Source organism: Vipera berus (assembly GCF_964194415.1).
Source record: "Vipera berus genome assembly, chromosome: 14".
Lineage (NCBI taxonomy): Eukaryota > Metazoa > Chordata > Lepidosauria > Squamata > Viperidae > Vipera > Vipera berus.
The window spans coordinates 4,485,271-4,503,930 of record NC_138217.1 but is presented as its reverse complement, the minus strand read 5'-3'; the positions used below and the strand labels follow the sequence as shown (position 1 = coordinate 4,503,930).

Sequence of the window (18,660 nt, the reverse complement as noted above, 5' to 3'; positions counted from 1 at the left end):
CTCACAACAATAAAAATTAAAAAACAGAGTAAAAAATTTAAAAGAGAATTTTGAGCCTATAATAGGAACGAAGCTTCCTATATTGGGACTGGAATTTCCATTGCTAAGCAAGTGTGTCGCACCCAAATTTACAACCTCTTTGCCACGGTTGTTCAGTGAATTCCTGAAGTTGTTAAGCGAATCACACGGGTTGGAAAGCGAATCCAGCTTTCCCCGTGGACTTGGCTTTTTCCGAAGCTGGCTGGGAAGGTTGCAAATGGCGATCACGTAACTGTAAATACATTCCAGGCACCTTAATTTTGTTCGTGTGTCTGTCGGATGCCGAAACAGTCATAAGTGCGAGGACCGGTCCATAAGTCACGTTTTCCAGCGTCGTCGTAAGTTAAATGGTTGCCAAACAAATGAATTATTGTCGAACAGATGGAATTGCATGCAAGGAATAGCGACTTTTCCCCACTTTTGCTGTTCATTTTTCCTGGAAAGGCAGACTTTGTTTAGCAAACAGATTGACAAACTTCACCCAGCATTCTTGAAATCCAATTTCTCCCCTTCCCCCCCTCCCTGCTTCTATCTGTGCTGGAAAAAAACAATATCTGGGTTTGTCACAGTGTTTTGTTTTTTTTGCTGGCGCAACTAAAAAGCAAATTCAGCCTTTCAAGAAAGAGGAAGGAAATCTCGCTCCGGCATTCCAAAGGCTTCTAAACTAAGAGGATTTGTGTGTGTGTGTGTGTGTGTGTTGTCTGTGTTGGATATTGTAGGTTACAGAAGGATTTAACGTGCAACAGATTTAGTCTGCGGCATACGAAAGACTGAATAGAGCAAAGCAGGTGGACAAGCACGAGTCTCTTGTGCTTTAATATTTATTAAGCCTCGTTTCCAGGCAATGCAGCCTTCCTCTTAAATTTGCAAAACCTGAAGCATCCCAGTTGGCAATTCACAACCAGGACCAAAAGACAGTTTTAATTAAAACACTTCAAACCCCACCCTCCTTCTTTGACTTTCTTTTCCTGTCTTGGCTAGTATGTGATTCTTAACACCTGCAGCCCTTCAGGTTTATGCTACCAGGGGTGATTGAATAATTTGCCAATGTTCAAAACACATTTTGAAGAAACGTTCACAATAAATCAAGCCTTTTCCTTCCGTCCGTCTGCAGGCATTTTGAGAGCTTTTTCTCCTTGCATTTGGAAAAAGTTATTTTTTAACTTTGGAGCCTGAGTTTTTAAAGAACAAGTCAAGGTCTTTGTCATTCTTGTCAACAAAGCTAGACTGCACAGACTTTGTCCGGTGCTTATCATATGTGGATGTTCTTTTGATTGAAAAGAACACATATGCACACCGGGCAGGAGGAGGTTGACCTCAGGGGTTACAGCAGCCTTTACAGATATCACCCCTTTGAGGAAAGCCAGCTCATGGAAAAATCACCAAAAGATTACCTGGAACTCTTGTTGCAAGTTACAGTCGCCGAATCATGAAAGGTGGCCAGGGTTTCTCTCTGCTCGCTCTCATACCAAAGAAGATCAAGGTGGTTAGTCTTGAGTTTCTTCCTGACCTGTCCTTCCTAAGCTGGTGTTTTATCTAACAATGGTTGGTTTTCTTTTCTCATGGTCATCCCCATGTTCCTCTTCACTGGGGACTCAATTCTTCCACCTCCTTTGGCTGAGTTCTGGGGCATTATCTGGATGGGATCAGTTCTCTAGGTGAAAAAGTTTTCCCCCCACAAAGTAATTAATTCTGCAATCCTCTCTTTGGCAATGGGGCAATTCCAGATACTTGGGTGGGGGGCAGAATCAGATTTTCTTTTCCTTCCCAGAAATGGGTGGGCTCCAGTTTGCCAGCCATCCCCTTTAACCCAATTTTTTTTCCAGATGAAAGGATTGGGAGTCAGATCCTTATTTGCAAAGGAGAGTTTGAAGCACTGTGAGCAACACAAGATCCAGATTGTCAACACTGAACCAACATGATAAAATTTAGAAGGAGTTGGGCCAAGCAAACAGGCAGCCAGAGAGGGGGGGAAACAAAAGTGGAGTGAGCTTGCCAAAACTGAATTTGTAAAGAAAGAGGGGGGGGGGACAATCACTTTATCAGTTTTCCTGCAGACTTTATTTTACCAGCTCTTCCAGGCTTTCAGCTAACCCCAAAATCAATTGCAAGATTTTTTTTAAAGACTCCTACTTCTGCAAGGGTCTTGCAGCTGAAACTTGGTGCAAAGCAACTCCTAAGTTGCTTAAATTGTTCTCCCACTGGAGAGAACCATGGCTGTGATTTGAGACTACGTATTTAAAGTACCCCTAAATAGTTGGCAGGGCCCTCAAAATTAAGAGTCACCCCAATCCCCTGCAAGTTTTTTTCTTCTTTCAAAATAGTCTTGTGAATCCAGAACTTAAGAGCCCTTTTCGTTTGACGCAACTGCTGTGGTCATTTTTCAGGAACTCTGTGTTCTGCAGCCAACACGCTGGTGCTCATTTTCTTGCAAGGCTAAATGATTATAATTTTCTGATCTCAAATCCAGGCCAACCCAGCTGGGTGTATTCCAGATGTCCTTTCTGATCTTTGCTCAGATAGTTGATTTGCAACTCAAGAAAGCATCCAATTGAGGAAAGAAAGATGGTTCAATGAGTGACAATGTCAGAACTGAGGTATTTAGCTGTATCCCAAAAGCAGAAACCCTACGCTGGAAAGAGGACTGAATAATTTTAATTTCATGGCTCAGGAAATACTAGAGCAGGATGGCAATGTTTAATGTCTCGGAATGAGTCGCTTTTTCCCTGGTGCCATAAATCTGGTTTGGGGGCAAGGACTCTCCTGTTACCATTTCTACTTTGCCTGCGTGTGGTTTAGCTCCAGAATAAGTGAACCTCTCCAACCCTAATAAAAAGGAGCAGAGGAAAGATAAAATATTATGCATGAATTTTTAAAAGAGGCTTGAAAGGGAACTTGCCTGACCTACAATGCCTGAATTTCGAGTTTCATGTCTTGCTTGAAATGAGCCAGTTTGAGGTCTACCTTGGAAGCGAAAAGGAAACGAATTGGTGAAGTGTTTGGGAATTGTCGGAAGAGATCCGGTTAGAGATTGAATCTAAAGTAGGGGGTTAAACCCGGCTGGTGTGCCATCCTGCAATTTGCACGCCTCTCTGGCTGAGAGAGAGAGAGAGAGAGAGAGAGAAGATGGGGGAGAGAGAGAGGAAGAGGGAGAGAGACAGAGAGGGACAGAGAGAAAGAGAGAGAGGGACAGAGAGAGGGAGAGAGAGAAGAGGGGGGAGAGAGAAGGAGAGAGAGAGAGAGAGGGACAGAGGGAGAGAGGGGGGAGAGAGAGAGGGACAGAGAGAAGAGGGGGGAGAGAGGGAGAGGGAGAGAGAGAAAGAGAGGGAGAGAGAGAAGAGGGGGGAGAGAGAGGGAGAGAGAGAAGAGGGGGGGGGAGAGAGAGAGGGACAGAGAGAGGGAGAGAGGGGGAGAGAGAGAGGGAGAGAGAAGAGGGGGAGAGAGGGAGGGAGAGAGAAAGAGAGAGAGGGAGAGAGAGAAGAGGGGGGAGAGAGGGAGAGAGAGAGGGACAGAGAGAGGGAGAGAGGGGGAGAGAGAGGGACAGAGAGAAGAGGGGGGAGAGAGGGAGAGGGAGAGAGAGAGGGAGAGAGAGAAGGGGGGGAGAGAGGGAGAGAGAGAAAGAGAGTGAGGGAGAGAGAGAAAGAGAGAGGGACAGAAAGAGAGAGAGAGGGACAGAGAGGGAGAGAGAGAAGAGGGGGAGAGAGAGGGAGAGGGAGAGGGAGAGAGAGAGAGAGGGAGAGAGAGAAGAGGGGGGAGAGAGGGAGAGAGAGAAAGAGAGAGAGGGAGAGAGAGAAGAGGGGGAGAGAGAGGGAGAGAGAGAAAGAGAGAGAGGGAGAGAGAGAAGAGGGGGGAGAGAAGGAGAGAGAGAGAGAGAGGGAGAGAGGGGGGAGAGAGAGGGACAGAGAGAAGAGGGGGGAGAGAGGGAGAGAGAGAAAGAGAGAGGGAGAGAGAGAAGAGGGGGAGAGAGGGAGAGAGAGAAAGAGAGAGAGGGACAGAGAGAAGAGGGGGGAGAGAGGGAGAGAGAGAAAGAGAGAGGGAGAGAGAGAAGAGGGGGAGAGAGGGAGAGAGAGAAAGAGAGAGAGGGAGAGAGAGAAGAGGGGGAGAGAGAGGGAGAGGGAGAGAGAGAGAGAGGGAGAGAGAGAAGAGGGGGAGAGAGAGAGGGAGAGAGAGAAAGAGAGAGAGGGAGAGAGAGAAGAGGGGGAGAGAGGGAGAGAGAGAAGAGGGGGGAGAGAAGGAGAGAGAGAGAGAGAGGGAGAGGGGGGAGAGAGAGGGACAGAGAGAAGAGGGGGAGAGAGGGAGAGAGAGAAAGAGAGAGGGAGAGAGAGAAGAGGGGGAGAGAGGGAGAGAGAGAAAGAGAGAGAGGGAGAGAGAGAGAGGGGGGGAGAGAAGGAGAGAGAGAGAGAGGGAGAGAGGGGGAGAGAGAGGGCGAGAGGGGAGAGAAGAGAGAGAAAGAGAGAGGGAGAGAGAGAAGAGGGGAGAGAGGGAGAGAGAGAAAGAGAGGGAGAGAGAAGAGGGGGGAGAGAGAGGGAGAGAGAGAAAGAAGGACAGGCCGCTCTCTCCTTCCTCCCCCCCTCTCTCTCTTTCCCCCCCCCCTCTCTCCCCCCCCCCCCCCTTGTCAACCCCCCACCCCACACCACACCACAGAGGGGTATTCAAAAATCAGCCTTAATAACTTGCAGTGGGAAACAAAGCCAGCAGTCTTCCGTGGTTCCTTAAGCTGGCCACTCCAAGTGGGTGGACATATTTGAGCAAAAAAAAAAAAAAAAGAAAATTGCAAGGACAGGAATAGCTTTAAGAATATGAGTATTATGAGATTGGATTGTCGATTGTGGGTTGTTTTCTTTTTTTTCCCCTTTCTTTTCCACTTGCCTCTGTTTGCACAGCGTACTTAACTGCAAACCAACAGCCTCTTTTCGCTTCCTGCATTGTTCAGGTCCACTTGTCTCATCAGGTTAAGCTGAGCTCTGCTGGATCCAGCTAAGCAATTTGGTCAGTTTGCTGAACCAGGATGGAGTTAACCCCCGGAGAGCCAGTTTGTGCTCTCAGATTGTGTTGAGTTTTGTTTCGTTTTGTTTTTTTCCCCCTTCCAAACTGACCGGTCCTTTTGAGATCCTGGCTGAGCTCCTGAATGCCCCTGCTTGGCGATGACTATTCAGAGATTAAATGCAGCCGGGCCAAAATTTTCTGTTGCCCAGGGAGACAGTTTGCTCAATTTTTTGCCCCATTTGACGACTTTTCTCGCCACGTTTGCTAAGTGAACCACTGCCGTTCTTAAATCAGTAACACGGTTGTTAAGTGAGCCTGGTTGCTCCATTGACTCGGCTTGTGAGAAGGTCGCAAAAGGAGATCACAGGACCCCAGGGGACTACAGTTGTCGTAAATGTGAGCTAGTTGCCAAGCTTCACAATTTCGGATCATGTGACCAGGGGGAGGCTGCAGCGGTCATTGAGGGTGAAAAACGGTCATAAGTCACATTTTTCAGGGCCATTGTAACCTCGCACAGTCACTTAAGTGAACTGCTGTAAGTCAAGAACTGCCTGTACAGGAAAAACACCTGATTTTAATAATAATAATAATAATAATAATAATAATAATAATAATAATAATAATAATAATAATAATAATAATAATAAAAAGTTGGAAGGGACCTTGGAGGTCATCTAGTCCAACCCCCTGCTGAGGCAGGAAACCCTATAACATTTCGGACAAATGGCTGTCTAGTTTCTTCTTAAAAACTTCCAGTGTTGGAGCATTCACCACTTCTGGAGGCAGGTGGTTCCACTGGTTAGTTGTTCCAACTGTCAGGAAATATCTCCTTAGTTCCAGGTTGTTTCTCTCCTTGATTAGTTTCCATCCGTTACTTCTTGTCCTGCCTTTGGGCGCTTTGGGGAATAGCTTGAGTCCCTCCTCTTTGTGGCAACCCTTGAGATATTGGAAGACTGCTATCATGTCCCCCCTCGTCCTTCTCTTCATTAAATGAGACATACCCAATTCCAGCAGCCGTTCCTTATATGTTTTAGCCTCCAGCCCCCTAATCATCTTTGTTGCTCTTCTCTGTACCCTTTCTAGAGTCTCGACATCTTTTTTACATCGTGGTGACCAAAGCTGGATGCAGTATTCCAGGTGTGGCCTTACCAAAGCATTGTAAAGTGGTATTAGTACTTCACGTGATCTTGATTCTATCCCTCTGTTAATGCAGCCTAGCACTGCGTTGGCTTTTTTGGCAGCTGCAGCACACGGCTGGCTCATATTTACAGTAAGTGATTGTCCACTAGGACTCCGAGATCCCTCTCACAGTTACTACTAATGAGCAAGGTGCCCTCTATACTATACCTGTACATTTGGTTTTTCTTGCCTAAATGTAGAACCTTACTTTTTTCACCATTGAATTTCATTTTGTTAGATAGCGCCCAGTGTTCGAGTCTGTCCAGATCCTCCTGTATCTTAAGCCTATCTTCTGGAGTGTTGGCTATTCCTGCCAGCTTGGTGTCGTCTGCAAATTTGATGAGTTCCCCATCTATCCCCTCATCCAAATCGTTGATGAAGATGTTGAAGAGCACTGGGCCCTGAACAGAGCCCTGGGGCACCCCACTACACACTTCCCTCCATGTAGATGCGGTTCCATTGAGGACCACACGCTGAGTACGGCCTGTTAGCCAGCTGCGAATCCATCTGGTGGTGATTCTGTGTAACCTGCATTTTTCTATCTTATCAAGTAGAAGGTTGTGATCTAATTTATCAAATGCCTTACTGAAATTATATCCACAGCCTTCCTCTGGTCCACTAGTTTTGTCACTTGGTCAAAGAATGCAATAAGATTTGTCTGGCATGATCTCTTTTTGACAAACCCATGTTGGCTTTTAGTAATGACTTTGTTTGCCTCTAGGTGCTCGCTGATTCAATTTTGCCCTTGACTACTCTAGTACAATCCTGAACATTCTTGTTTTGTTTCCTATCTTTTAAAGATCAGAGGCCGATCTTGAGCGGTTTACAAATGGATGGCTTGCCTTACTTATGGGCAAACATATAATGCATATTTGGTTTGATTGCTACGTCTGAGGGATCTCTTGCCTTTGTGGTAGCAAATGAGATTATAAATAGCATGTGTTAAACTGCTAATTAGGATTAACCCAAGAGGACTAGCTCCTTAGTTTCAACTGTCCCGGAAAAGATAATCCAAGAATAACGGAATAACAGAGTTGGAAGGGACCTTGGAGGTCTTCTAGTCCAACCCCCTGCTCAGGCAGGAAACCCTATACCGTTTCACACAACTGGTTGTCCAATCTCTTCTTAAAAACTTCCAGTGTTGGAGCATTCACAATTTCTGGAGGCAAGCTGTTCCACTGGTTAATTGTCCTCACTGTTAGGAAGTTTCTTGTTAATTCCAGGTTGCTTCTCTCCTTGATTAGTTTCCATCCGTTGTTTCTTGTCCTCCCTTCAGGGTCTTTGGAAAAATAGATTGACCCCCCCCCTCCTTTGTGGCAGCCCCTGAGTTATTGGAAGACTGCTATCATGTCTCCCCTGGTCCTTCTCTTCGTTAGACTAGACCACAGGTCTGCAACCCACGGCTCTGGAGCCACATGCGGCTCTTTCAGCCGTCTCCTGCGTCTCCTGGTCTTCTGCCATGTGCAGTCCAAAAAAAAAAGTGGGACTAAAAAAGTTCAACCAATCAATTCAAATATGCAGGGTAGGTGCATATCTCGCCTTGGCTCCACTCTTCAGTCAAACCCTGTTCTGCCCATGCACGCATGTACACGCATGCACACATATTTTTTGCGGCTCCCAGTTTTTCCTTTTGTGAGGGAACCAGTTCCGAGTGGCTCTTTCACTGTTTCAGGTTGCTGACCCCTGGACTAGACATACCCAATTCCAGCAACCATTCATTGTATGCTTTAGCCCCCTGTCCCCTAATCAAGATGTTTTATAGTTTTAAATTTCTCGATGCAAAATAATTAGAACAGCCACTCTCTGAGAGTCTAATTTGGCTGCAAGCCAGTCTCAATTTCTTTTTATGTAAGGGCATATGTGGGAAAGACGTGGGAGAGAAGACCAAAAGATGCCGCCTAGGAATCAAACAGATAAGAGGCAGCTTAGCCAACAGATGGATAATGGACTGGGCAAACTCTCCCTAGATTCTCAGGCTGTAAAAGAGAGAGCGGTGGAATTGTGCGTTCAGACTTGTGAGATTCTGGTAACATAGCTTTTCAGTAAAGTAGAATTAGTTCTTCTGGTTCTTCTGCTTCCTGTTTGGGTTCCCTGGTAAGGCTGACAATATAGGACAATACAGGACGCCCTTGAGTTACCAGCACAGCTGAGCCCCAAATTTAGCTTGCCAAATGAAACAGTTGTTAAACAAGTTTCCCCCTTGTTGTAAAGTGAATCGCCTGCCGTTGTTAAGCTGGTAACCCGGTCAGAACGTCGCAAAAGGGGATCAGACAACCCCAGGATGATGCTGCGGCCATCATAAAATAGGAGCCACTTGCCAAGCGTCTGCATTTTGATTATGTGACCAAGGGGAATGCTGCAGCGGTCGCTAAGTGTGAACACCGGTCATAAGTCTCCTTTTTTCCAGTGTCGTCATTTTTGAATGGTTACTCTATGTTGTAAGTGGAGAACTACCTGTAGTCTTAGGAGGTGGACATTTGGGAGCACAATGACTCACAAGCAACTTGCTTGATGCAAAGGGACGGTTACTGGTAAATAATAAAATAATAATAAACCTTTATTGTCAAAGTACAACATGTGTACATTGAGATTAGCTGAGCCTCCCCCCCCGTGCTCTCTCCCCCCAACACACAGTGACAACAAACCCTCCATCCTACCACACCATGTGAACCAACTACACCACACACCAGCCTCCCAAGTCAATTCTGCATAAGATTATGTCCCATTTAAAAGCCTAACAGCCCACGGATAAAAGCTATTTTTCAGCCTGTTGGTATGGCTGGCTATGTTCCTGTAGTAGAGTAAAGAGATACCGTCCAGGGTGTGAGTCGCCCCTGAGGATTTTCCTCACACTTCCAAGGCAACGAGCCCTGGCGAGGTCATCCAGTGGTGTCAGGGAACAGCCCACAATATCTTGTGCTGTGCTCACTACCCTCTGTAATACTTTCCTATCCGCGGCTGTCAGACCAGCATACCAAACCACGATACCGTACGAGAGGACGCTCTCTATAGTAGACCGGTAAAAGAGGGTCATTAGCTGTTGTTCTACCCTGTTCTTCCGCAAGATCCTAAGAAAGTGAAGCCTCTGTTGGGCCTTTCTAGCCACCTGAGTTGTGTTGACTTTCCAGGTCAGATCTTCACAGAGGTAGACTCTGGTGTTGGATAATCCAGAGGTTCTGCACACAAAGTTCCAGCAATCTTAATATGGGTGGAGCAAATGTCCACTCCACTCAAAATTGATTGGCAATGGGCAGGGCAAGGATTCTTGGAGGCGCTAATTATTAAGGGAGAGTAACGTGTTTGTGCATAGGCTGGTTAAGTTTCTGTCCTAACTGCTGCTGCCAAACAAAGTCGAGTTGCTTTCCCACGCTGTCCACTAAATCACAGGTTCAGTGATGGTCATTAGTCAAGGACTACCTGCATTTGCTCGGGCAGGTAGTCCTCATCTTACGGCCAGAGTGGAGCCCAACAATTTTTGTTGTTAAGCGAGACAGTTGCTGAGGGACTTTTGGCCCCACTTTACGACCTTCCTTGCAAAAGAGGATCACAGGACCCCGGGGGGGGGGGGAGGGACACACACTGCGACTGTTGTAAATACAGCATCCCAAAGCATCCAAAATCTGATCACGCGACTACGGGGATGGCGTAATGGTCAGTAAGTGGGGGAAACGGTTGTCGGTCCCTTTTTTTTCAGCGCCGCGGTAACTTTGAACGGTCACTCAATGAACGGTTGTAAACCGAGGACTGCCTGCGCTCGCTTTATGCTATGGTTGTGACGTTTTCATGACCCCCCCCCCCCAAATCGATAAATAAGGGAGTCCGGCAAATGTTTTGCAGAGGCAGCTAACTTCCAAAGTCCGTGTGTGTAGCGTGCGTTAAACCACAAGCCAGCCCTGCCTATTTTAGCATCGTGTTAGGGGACAAACTCTGCTTTGTGGACAGTTCAGACCATTGTGTCACCAGTGGCGGATTTCAGGGAAATGGCGAGGTTGTTCAGCAAAGGTAAACAAGTTGTGGTGTGTAAAGAAGTTGTCTCGCTGTGCTTTATCCACACGAACAGTGTCTTTTAGCCGAGATAAATATATACACATCAGTGCAGATAGAGCTTCTAACTTACAACAGTTTATTTAGTGACCATTCAAAATGACCACGGCACTGAGGAAAGCGGCTGGTGACTGTTTTTCACACTTAACGACCGTTGCAGCATCCCGGTGGTCAAGGGATTTACATTCGGACGCTAGACAACTGACTCGTATTTATGACGTTTGCAGTGTCCCAGGGGGTCTGGCGATCCCCTTTTGCGCCCTTCTGATAAGCAAAGTTGGGGAGGCGGATTTGCTTAACGGCCGTGGGACTAACTTCACAACTGCAGTGATTCACGTAGCAACTGTGGCAGGAGAAGTTGTAAAAGAAAGCTCTGTCTCGCTTAATGACTGGAAAGTCAAGGATATTGTTTTTTTTCCCCCAAATTTTTCCAGATTGTGGATCCTGTTCAAACCAATTTGTGGAATCCTTGATCCAGAGATGATGTGAAATAGATTGGACTCAGCTGAAGTTTCTTTTTTTTCCTCTCCTTGGGGGTGGGGGTGGGGGGAAATCCAAGGAGCCTGTCACGTTCTTGCCCCAAAGGATCTCACAAAACACAGTTGGAAGAACGCGGTCAGATTACTCCATCTCTTGCCATGGGGGGTGAGTTATTACCCCCCGTAGATAGGGCGCGCAACTTGGGGGTCCTCCTAGAGACTCACAGCTCTCTTTAGAAGATCATATAGGAGCTGTGACTAGGGGGGCCTTTGCCCAGGTTCGCCTGGTGCGCCACTTGCGGCCCTATCTGGACCGGGATGCCTTGCGTACAGTCACTCATGTGCTCGTGACCTCTCGTCTGGACTACTGTAATGCTCTCTACATGGGGCTGCCCTTGAAGACCACTTGGAGGCTCCAACTGGTGCAGAATGCAGCCGTGCGAGTTGTGTTGGGAGTCTCCCGATACTCCCATGTTACACCTTTGCTCCGCGAGCTGCATTGGCTGCCGGTTGCCCTCCGGGTGAGATTCAAGGTGTTAGTAATGACTTACAAAGCCCTACATGGCATGGGTCCGGATTACCTACGGCAACACCTGCGGCCGGCGTCAACTTCGCTCCGCCCTGTGCGTTCCCACAGAGAGGGCCTCCTCAGGGTGCCTCCGATCAGAGAATGTCGACTGGTGGCCCCCAGGGGGAGGGCCTTCTCTGTGGGCGCGCCAGACCTGTGGAACTGCTTGCCGGCCGAGCTCCGGATGGCCCCCGACCTTCGCTCCTTCCGGCGGGATCTAAAAACTTATTTATTTGAGCAATCCGGCCTGGTTTGATGGGTTTGGGGTTGGGGTTTTAACATGGTTTTTAATTACTGTATATATCGGGCATAATATTTAATTGTTTTTTAACTTTTGTACTTTGTTTTTTAATATTTATTGCCCTGTACACCGCCCTGAGTCCTTCGGGAGAAGGGCAGTATAAAAATTTAATAAATATAAATATAAATATAAATATAAATATAAATATAAATATAAATATAAATATAAATAATATAAATATAAATATAAATATAAATATAAATATAAATATAAATATAAATATAAAACAGGGGTCTCCAACCCCCACTCCGTGGACCGGTACTGGGCCGCGGCATGCCAGCAACCGGTCTGCACAAAGAAGCAAAGCCCCATCTGCGGGATGCAGGCAGCACACAAAACCACGCACGCTCAGGTCCGTGGAAAGAATCTCTCTCCACGGAACCGGTCCCCGGTGCCCGAAAGGTTGGGGACCTCTGGTCTAGAATTCCCAAGATGCTTTTGGGTTTTCCAAAAAAACGAGAACTGTGGAATTTTCAAACCGCTTCCAAGATTTATTTGCATGCATTCTAACACGGCACCAGTAAGCCTCTATGTGGTTTGGTAGGTTTTGGCAACGCACTGCGAGCTGAAGTGAATCATTTTGAATGTGCCTTAATTGGCTCTTTCACCTGGGTGTGTGAATCCGGTAAATGGCACCTTCCCCCCTCCCCACCCCCTTAAGTTGTGTTCAAAACAAAAACAAAGCCCGGGGCGGGCTTTGAAAGTGGTGTCTGAGCTGCAAAAATGGAGATGCCTCCGGTATTAGAAGCCATAACTAATAATTAAAACAGATAATTTACAATTCCCTCTGGGCTGGGTAAATCACAATAATTTAGCAGCTAGAAGCAAAACAACAACCAAAAAAGGGATCCAAAATTTGTACAGAAATGGAGGCCATGGGTGATAACCCGGTGACATGGGACATCTCTGGATATTAATTCTTCCCCCCCCCCACCACAAGTGTTGGCTTTTTTAAAAAATGTAAATAAAGTGTAGTCCTCAACTTACAACAGTTTCTTTGGCAACTGTTCAAACTTACAATGGCCCTGGGGAAAAAAGTGACTTATAGCAGGTCCTCACACTTATGACCATTATGAACATCCCCAAGCTTAGATGGTCAAAAGGTTGTATGTAGTTACAGTGGTTGTGGCATCCCGGGGTCATGTGATTGTCATTTGTGACTTTCCCAGCTGGCTTCCGACAAATAAAGTCAATTTGGGGGGGAGGGGGGGAGCTGGATTCACTTAATGACTGCGTGATTCCCTTAAGAACTGCAGTGATTTGCTTAACAACTGTGGCAAAAAAGGGCATGTCTCACTTAACAATTGCCTTGTGGCAAGGAAGGAAGGAAGGAAGGAAGGAAGGAAGGAAGGAAGGAAGGAAGGAAGGAAGGAAGGAAGGAAGGAAAGAAAGAAGAAAGAAAGAAGGAAAGAAAGAAAGAAGAAAGAAAGAAAGAAAGAAAGAAGAAAAAGAAAGAAAGAAAGAAAGAAAGAAAGAAAGAAAGAAAGAAAGAAAGAAAGAAAGAAAGAAAGAAAGAAAGAAAGAAAGAAAGAGGGAAGGGAAGGAAAGGGAGGGAGGGAAGGAAGGAAGGAAGGAAGGAAGGAAGGAAGGAAGGAAAAAAAAGAGATGGAAAGGAAGAAAAGAAGCAATGGGGACTGTGGCTCAAATTGTGGTTGTAAGGTGGAGGACTACCTACAGTCCAAATATTAACCACAGAGCAGGTGAGTGATGAAGAAAGGAGACAAACGCAAGAGATAAGCCTGTTTATCCCATGAAAAGGAATGGATTAATGCCTTGTGTAAACTTGGGTTGGCCCATCGGTTTGCTCTGAAATCCCTTGACAAAGGTCAGCTGCCAATCCTGACACCTGTGTTCTTACCGTTGCAGAATACCCAAATTGATCCCACCAACGCCATGTACTCCCTTTGGAAAGATCTGCCTCTGCCCTTCTTCATTTCTTTCTACTTCTTCGAGGTGAAGAATTCCAAGGACGTCCTTCTAGGCGCCAAGCCAGTCGTGAACCAGCGGGGGCCATACGTCTACAGGTGTGCATTGCGTCCTTCGCTTGGCTCAGAGACGGCGTCCTGTCAACCCGCAGGGGCTGGCCCTTGGCAGGACTCCGGCTTCTGCCTCGGCTTTGACAACCCGTTGAATCTCGGTCGCATATTTGGGGCAGGAGGGCAGGCCGAGGAGAAGGAGCCGATAGGAAAGGGAAGGGAAGGAAGGAAGGAAGGAAGGTAAGAAGAAAGGAAAAGAAAGACAGGAAGGAAGGGAGGAAATGGAGGGAGGGAGGGAAAGAAAGAGACAGGAAGGATAGAAATGGAGAAAGGGAGGTAGGGAGGAAAGGAATAGGAGAAGAAGGGAGGGAAGGGAAGAAGGAAGGAAAAGAAAGAGAAGCATGAAGGAAATGGAGAGGGAGGGAAGGAAGGAAAAGAGAGAGTCAGGAAGGAGGGAGGGCAATGAAATGGAAGGGATGAAGGAGATCAATGGAAGAAAGGGGAATAGGAGAGGGAAGGAAGGAAGGAAGGAAGGAAGGAAGGAAGGAAGGAAGGAAGGAAGGAAGGAAAAAGAAGAAAAAAAGGCAGTGTCAGAATCCATTTATATCACATTCATAAATGTATGTTTAAAACATTATTCCCCCCCCTCCTGGATTCTGCCATCTCCCGAGGAAGGAGGAACGGATGTGGATTCAGCCTGCCTTAGGTTATTTCAAAGACTAAGGGAAACCTTTTGAACTGGGGGAACAAAGGGGAGGGTTAGGGAAGGAGGCATCTGTCCTGTGTCTCCATTTGAATCTGTAAAGGAAGAAGGCAATAACCGTAAAGATCCGAAGTTCCCTTTTTCCCACGAAAGGGATGACACGAAGTAAATGATGGGGGGCTGACCAAATGGGGTTGAGGGAAGGGCGGTTGAACCGGGAACTCTTTATAAAGTTTCAATCTGTAAAACAATACCAGGTCCTGTCTTGTATTTCCACAACCAAGCATGTCCTAGTAAAAATTCCTTTTGGACTAGAACTGACTCCAAGAGTTTTTGTTTTCCTAAGACAGGAAGGGAGGAAAAGAAAAGGAGAGAGAGAGAGAGAGAGGAAGGAGAGAGGGCAATGAAATAGGAGGAAGGAAGGAAGGAAATTAGCTGCAGTTCTTCATGCTGCACAAATTGAATTCTCGAGGTGTTTATTACCTTGGTTGATATCTCATCAGGAAAGACAGTTTGGAATAAATTCTTGGTAGTGTTAGCCATTTGAGTAACCCAGGGAAACAGCACACGTCATTGCCAGCTGTAATCCTGCCTTTATCATGGATCACGTGTACATAACCAGACTATAATTTTGATCTCAGGCAAAACCAGATTAATTGAGGCAGACAAGGTCAAATCAACTGGGGTAATCAAATTCAGCCCAAGGAGGAAGATTTCCCAGAACTGAATGGTAATCAAATTATTTGCAAAGCATTTAGGGATGGTTGCGCGCTCAAATACCTTTTCCATAGGTGGTTAAATTCTAATGTAAATTAAAAGGTAGCTTTTCCTGAAGACAATTAAGCCGGTAAAGGAAGAGCCATATCATTATTATGTGTTATGGGTTCCCATTGTTGTTGTTATTGTACTGTCTTTTGTGTGGTGTTTAATTCTGTGACCTGCTTAGAGTTTCCGCAGGGTGTTTATAAGTCTTGTTTTCAGAAGAGCTTGGCTCGCCGTGGTATGAAATATGTGTCAAGATCACGCCCATTTTTTTTTTCATCTGTTGTTTAAAGCCAGGATGCAAATGTCTGCAGGCTGAATGCAGCCAGTTAGATCAAATGTCAGTTAGATCTAGAGTTGGGGGCACTTGAAAGTCAGCCTGTCAAAGTTACCCACCTCACTGCCAGCTCTGGGGTGGGGGGGGGGGGGAAAGGCAGAGGTGGAGTGGATGCAATCCAAAAAATGAGATCATCGGAAAAAGAATTGGGATAGAAACAACCTTAAGCTAGACACAAAGGCCGAAGGCAGCAAGTGAAGAAGAGCTTGCTCACCTGGAGAGAATGCCGTGGGATCCTATGCCTCTTTTACCGGTCTACTATAGAGAGCGTCCTCTCGTAGGGTATTGTGGTTTGGTATGCTGGTCTGACAGCCACGGACAAGAAAGTATTACAGAGGGTGGTGAGCACAGCCCAAGACATGGTGGGCTGTCCCCTGACACCGCTGGATGACCTCGCCAGGGCCCGCTGCCTTGGAAGAGTGAGGAAAATTCTCCGGGATGACTCACACCCTGGACGGTATCTCTTTACTCTCCTACCATCCGGTAGGAGATATAGGAGTATAGCCAGCCGCACCAACAGGCTGAAGAACAGCTTTTATCCGTGGGCTGTTAGGCTTTTGAATGGGATATAATCTCTGAATTTATGCAGAATTGACTTGGGAGGCCGGTGTGTGTGGTGTAGTTGGTTCACATAGTGTGGTGGGATGGAGGGTTTGTTGTCACTGTGTGTTGGGGGGAGAGAGCACGGGGGGATGCTCAGCTAATCTCAATGTACACATAGTTGTACTTTGACAATAAAGGTTGATTATTATTATTATTATTATTATTATTATTAATAATAATAATAATAATAATAATAATAATAATAATAATAATAATAATAATAAAAGGCACATCCCAAAAGAGGAAAAGGTCAAAGAACACAAGGCCAACCCAGAAGAAGACAAGACAACATCAAAGACACATTACAACAGCATCAAATAGGAATGACTGAAGGAGGAAGAGGAGAAGGAAGAGAGGAGGAAGAAGGAGGAGGAGGAGGAGAAGGAGAGGAAGAAAAAGGAGAGGAAGAGGAAGGAGGATAATAAGGAGAGGGAGGAGGGGGAGGAGGAGAAGGAAGAGGAGGAGGAAGAGGAGGAGAGGAAGAAGAAGGAGAGGAAGGAGGAGGAGAAGGAGAATAAGAAGGAGAGGAAAGAGGGGGAGGAGGAGAAGAAAGAGAAGGAGAAAAAGAAGGAAGAGGAGAAGGAGAAGAAGGAGAAGAGTGGTTATGGATTTATAAACCATCCAATCCCACTTTGGGGGCAAATGCTTGTAAAAGTGTAGCAGTTGCTCCTGCACAGAGGATTGTCTTCCCATCACACAGCAGAGGCCAGCTCCATCACTCTTACACAACACAGCTGGGTACAATTGCATTTTGGCCCATTTGGAAGGCCCGATGGATGCATCCGGTGGAACTTCTGCCTGCCTTGCCTCAGCAGCTCCTTAGTGGAGCAAAGTGCGGGACTGTTAGCCTCCCCACTTGGGAGAGATTACTAAACTCCGGGGTGTAAGAAATCTGAGTCACAGTTTTTGTACTCCGTACAAAGCACAAACTTGGAAAATTATCATAATGAGCCGAATTTATTGCCAGGCCAAGGGATTAAAGTCTTGTGTTCAATGGCCAAGTCATTTTTTGAAGCAATTTCTTCCATCAGGGGAAAGAACACTTAACCAGTGGAACAACCTGCCTCCAGAAGTTGTGAATGCTCCAGCACTGGAAGTTTTTAAGACGAGACTGGACAGAGATTGTTGGGGGCAATTAAGCTGACTTTGTAATAATGCCGCTTGGGGTGTGTGTGAAAGCCCTAATAAGCAGGCATATACATAGAATGAAGGCTACTGCTAAGCTTGTAAGCCGCCCTGAGTCTTCGGAGAAGGGCGGGATATAAATGGAATTAAAATAAAAAATAAAATAAAATAAACCACTTGTCTGAAATGGTCTAGGCAGGGTTTCCTGCCTTAGCAGGGGGTTGGACTAGATGACCTCCGAGGTCCCTTCCAACTCTCTTATTCTATTCTAACAATGTCTAAGGCTGAACTGGGACAGGGATTGCCATCCATTTTTCTTGTTTGCTTTCATTGTCTTGGTTTGGTTGCATTTGTTCACAGAGTATAAAATGAGTCTTTGGTGCTCTCCGAGTTTGTTATTTGCATGCAGATGTTTCATCAGCCAAATAGGTCACATCATCAGTGGAAGGAGCAAGAAACAATAAAAAAAAACTAAGCAAACAGAAAGACGAAAGATAGACAGAAAGACTAAAACCAGCAGCCAGATAAGCAGGGATTGACCCCAGAGAAAAGGGCAGGTAGAAAACTTATTTTTTAATCCAGGACTGACCAAAGGCAAAAATCACACTGCCATTAACACTGATCGGATAAATCTTCTGTTTATAAACAGGAAAGAAATTTCACATTTCTTTACACTGATGATGTGACCTAGTTGGCCATGGAGACATCTTCAAGAAAACTACCCAACTTTAGAGAGCACCAAGGAACCGAGAGTCGTCCTCCTCCTCCTCCTCCTCCTCCTCCTCCTCCTCCTCCTCCTCCTCCTCCTCCTCCTCCTCCTCCTCCCTACAAACCCCACTCCCTACTGGCACTAACGATGTTGCCTAGCTCTGACACCAAGAAAATCACCAAGCTCAGGCAGCATCAAGGCTCAATCCTGAGCTACCGAGATTCTCTTCTCTTGGAACCAGTGGTGGGAGTCAGTCGGTTCGCACCACTTTGGCAGAACCGGTAGCTAATTTTTTTGTTGCCCAGGCCCAGAACGGACCTCCGGAAGCGGCATCCACACAGAGAACCGGTCCTGCACCTTTTTGAATCCCAACACTACAGACTCTTACCTACTTGGTATAAAGCCAAAATTAATTAATAGACAAGATTGGTATCTCTTTGTACATGTTACAACAGCAGCGAGAATAATCTTTGCTCAACAGTGGAAGGATATAAATATTCCAACGGACCAAATGTTAATTAATAAGATTCTGAATTGTGCTGAAATGGATAAACTAACTTATATGTTAAAACAGAAACAAGAATCTATGTATTACACCAACTGGGAACGATGGTATGATTGGTTAAAAAATAGAACAAACCTAGAATAGTTAATATGACACTTCATAGTAATCTTTATGATAATATTTAATAGTCGAAATAGACAACGTTAAATAAGATTTAAGATTTACCGGGATGTAATTATGTATAACTGCACAGGGGTTTTTAATCCCCAGTTTTTTTATTTGCATGTTTGTTAAATGTTTGTTTGTCCTTTTCCTTTTTTTTCTTAATTTGAAATGTATATACT

General features: G+C 45.8%; 1 protein-coding gene across 1 annotated transcript in view; it reads left to right on the top strand.

The window, feature by feature from the left end:
• Nucleotides 1-18,660, top strand: part of SCARB1 (scavenger receptor class B member 1) — a 52,408-nt gene that overhangs the window by 2,337 nt on the left and 31,411 nt on the right. Inside the window, exon 2 of the mRNA XM_081339163.1 lies at nt 13,463-13,620. Coding sequence (XP_081195289.1) covers nt 13,463-13,620 — 158 coding nt within the window. The remainder of the gene's footprint in view (nt 1-13,462; nt 13,621-18,660) is intronic.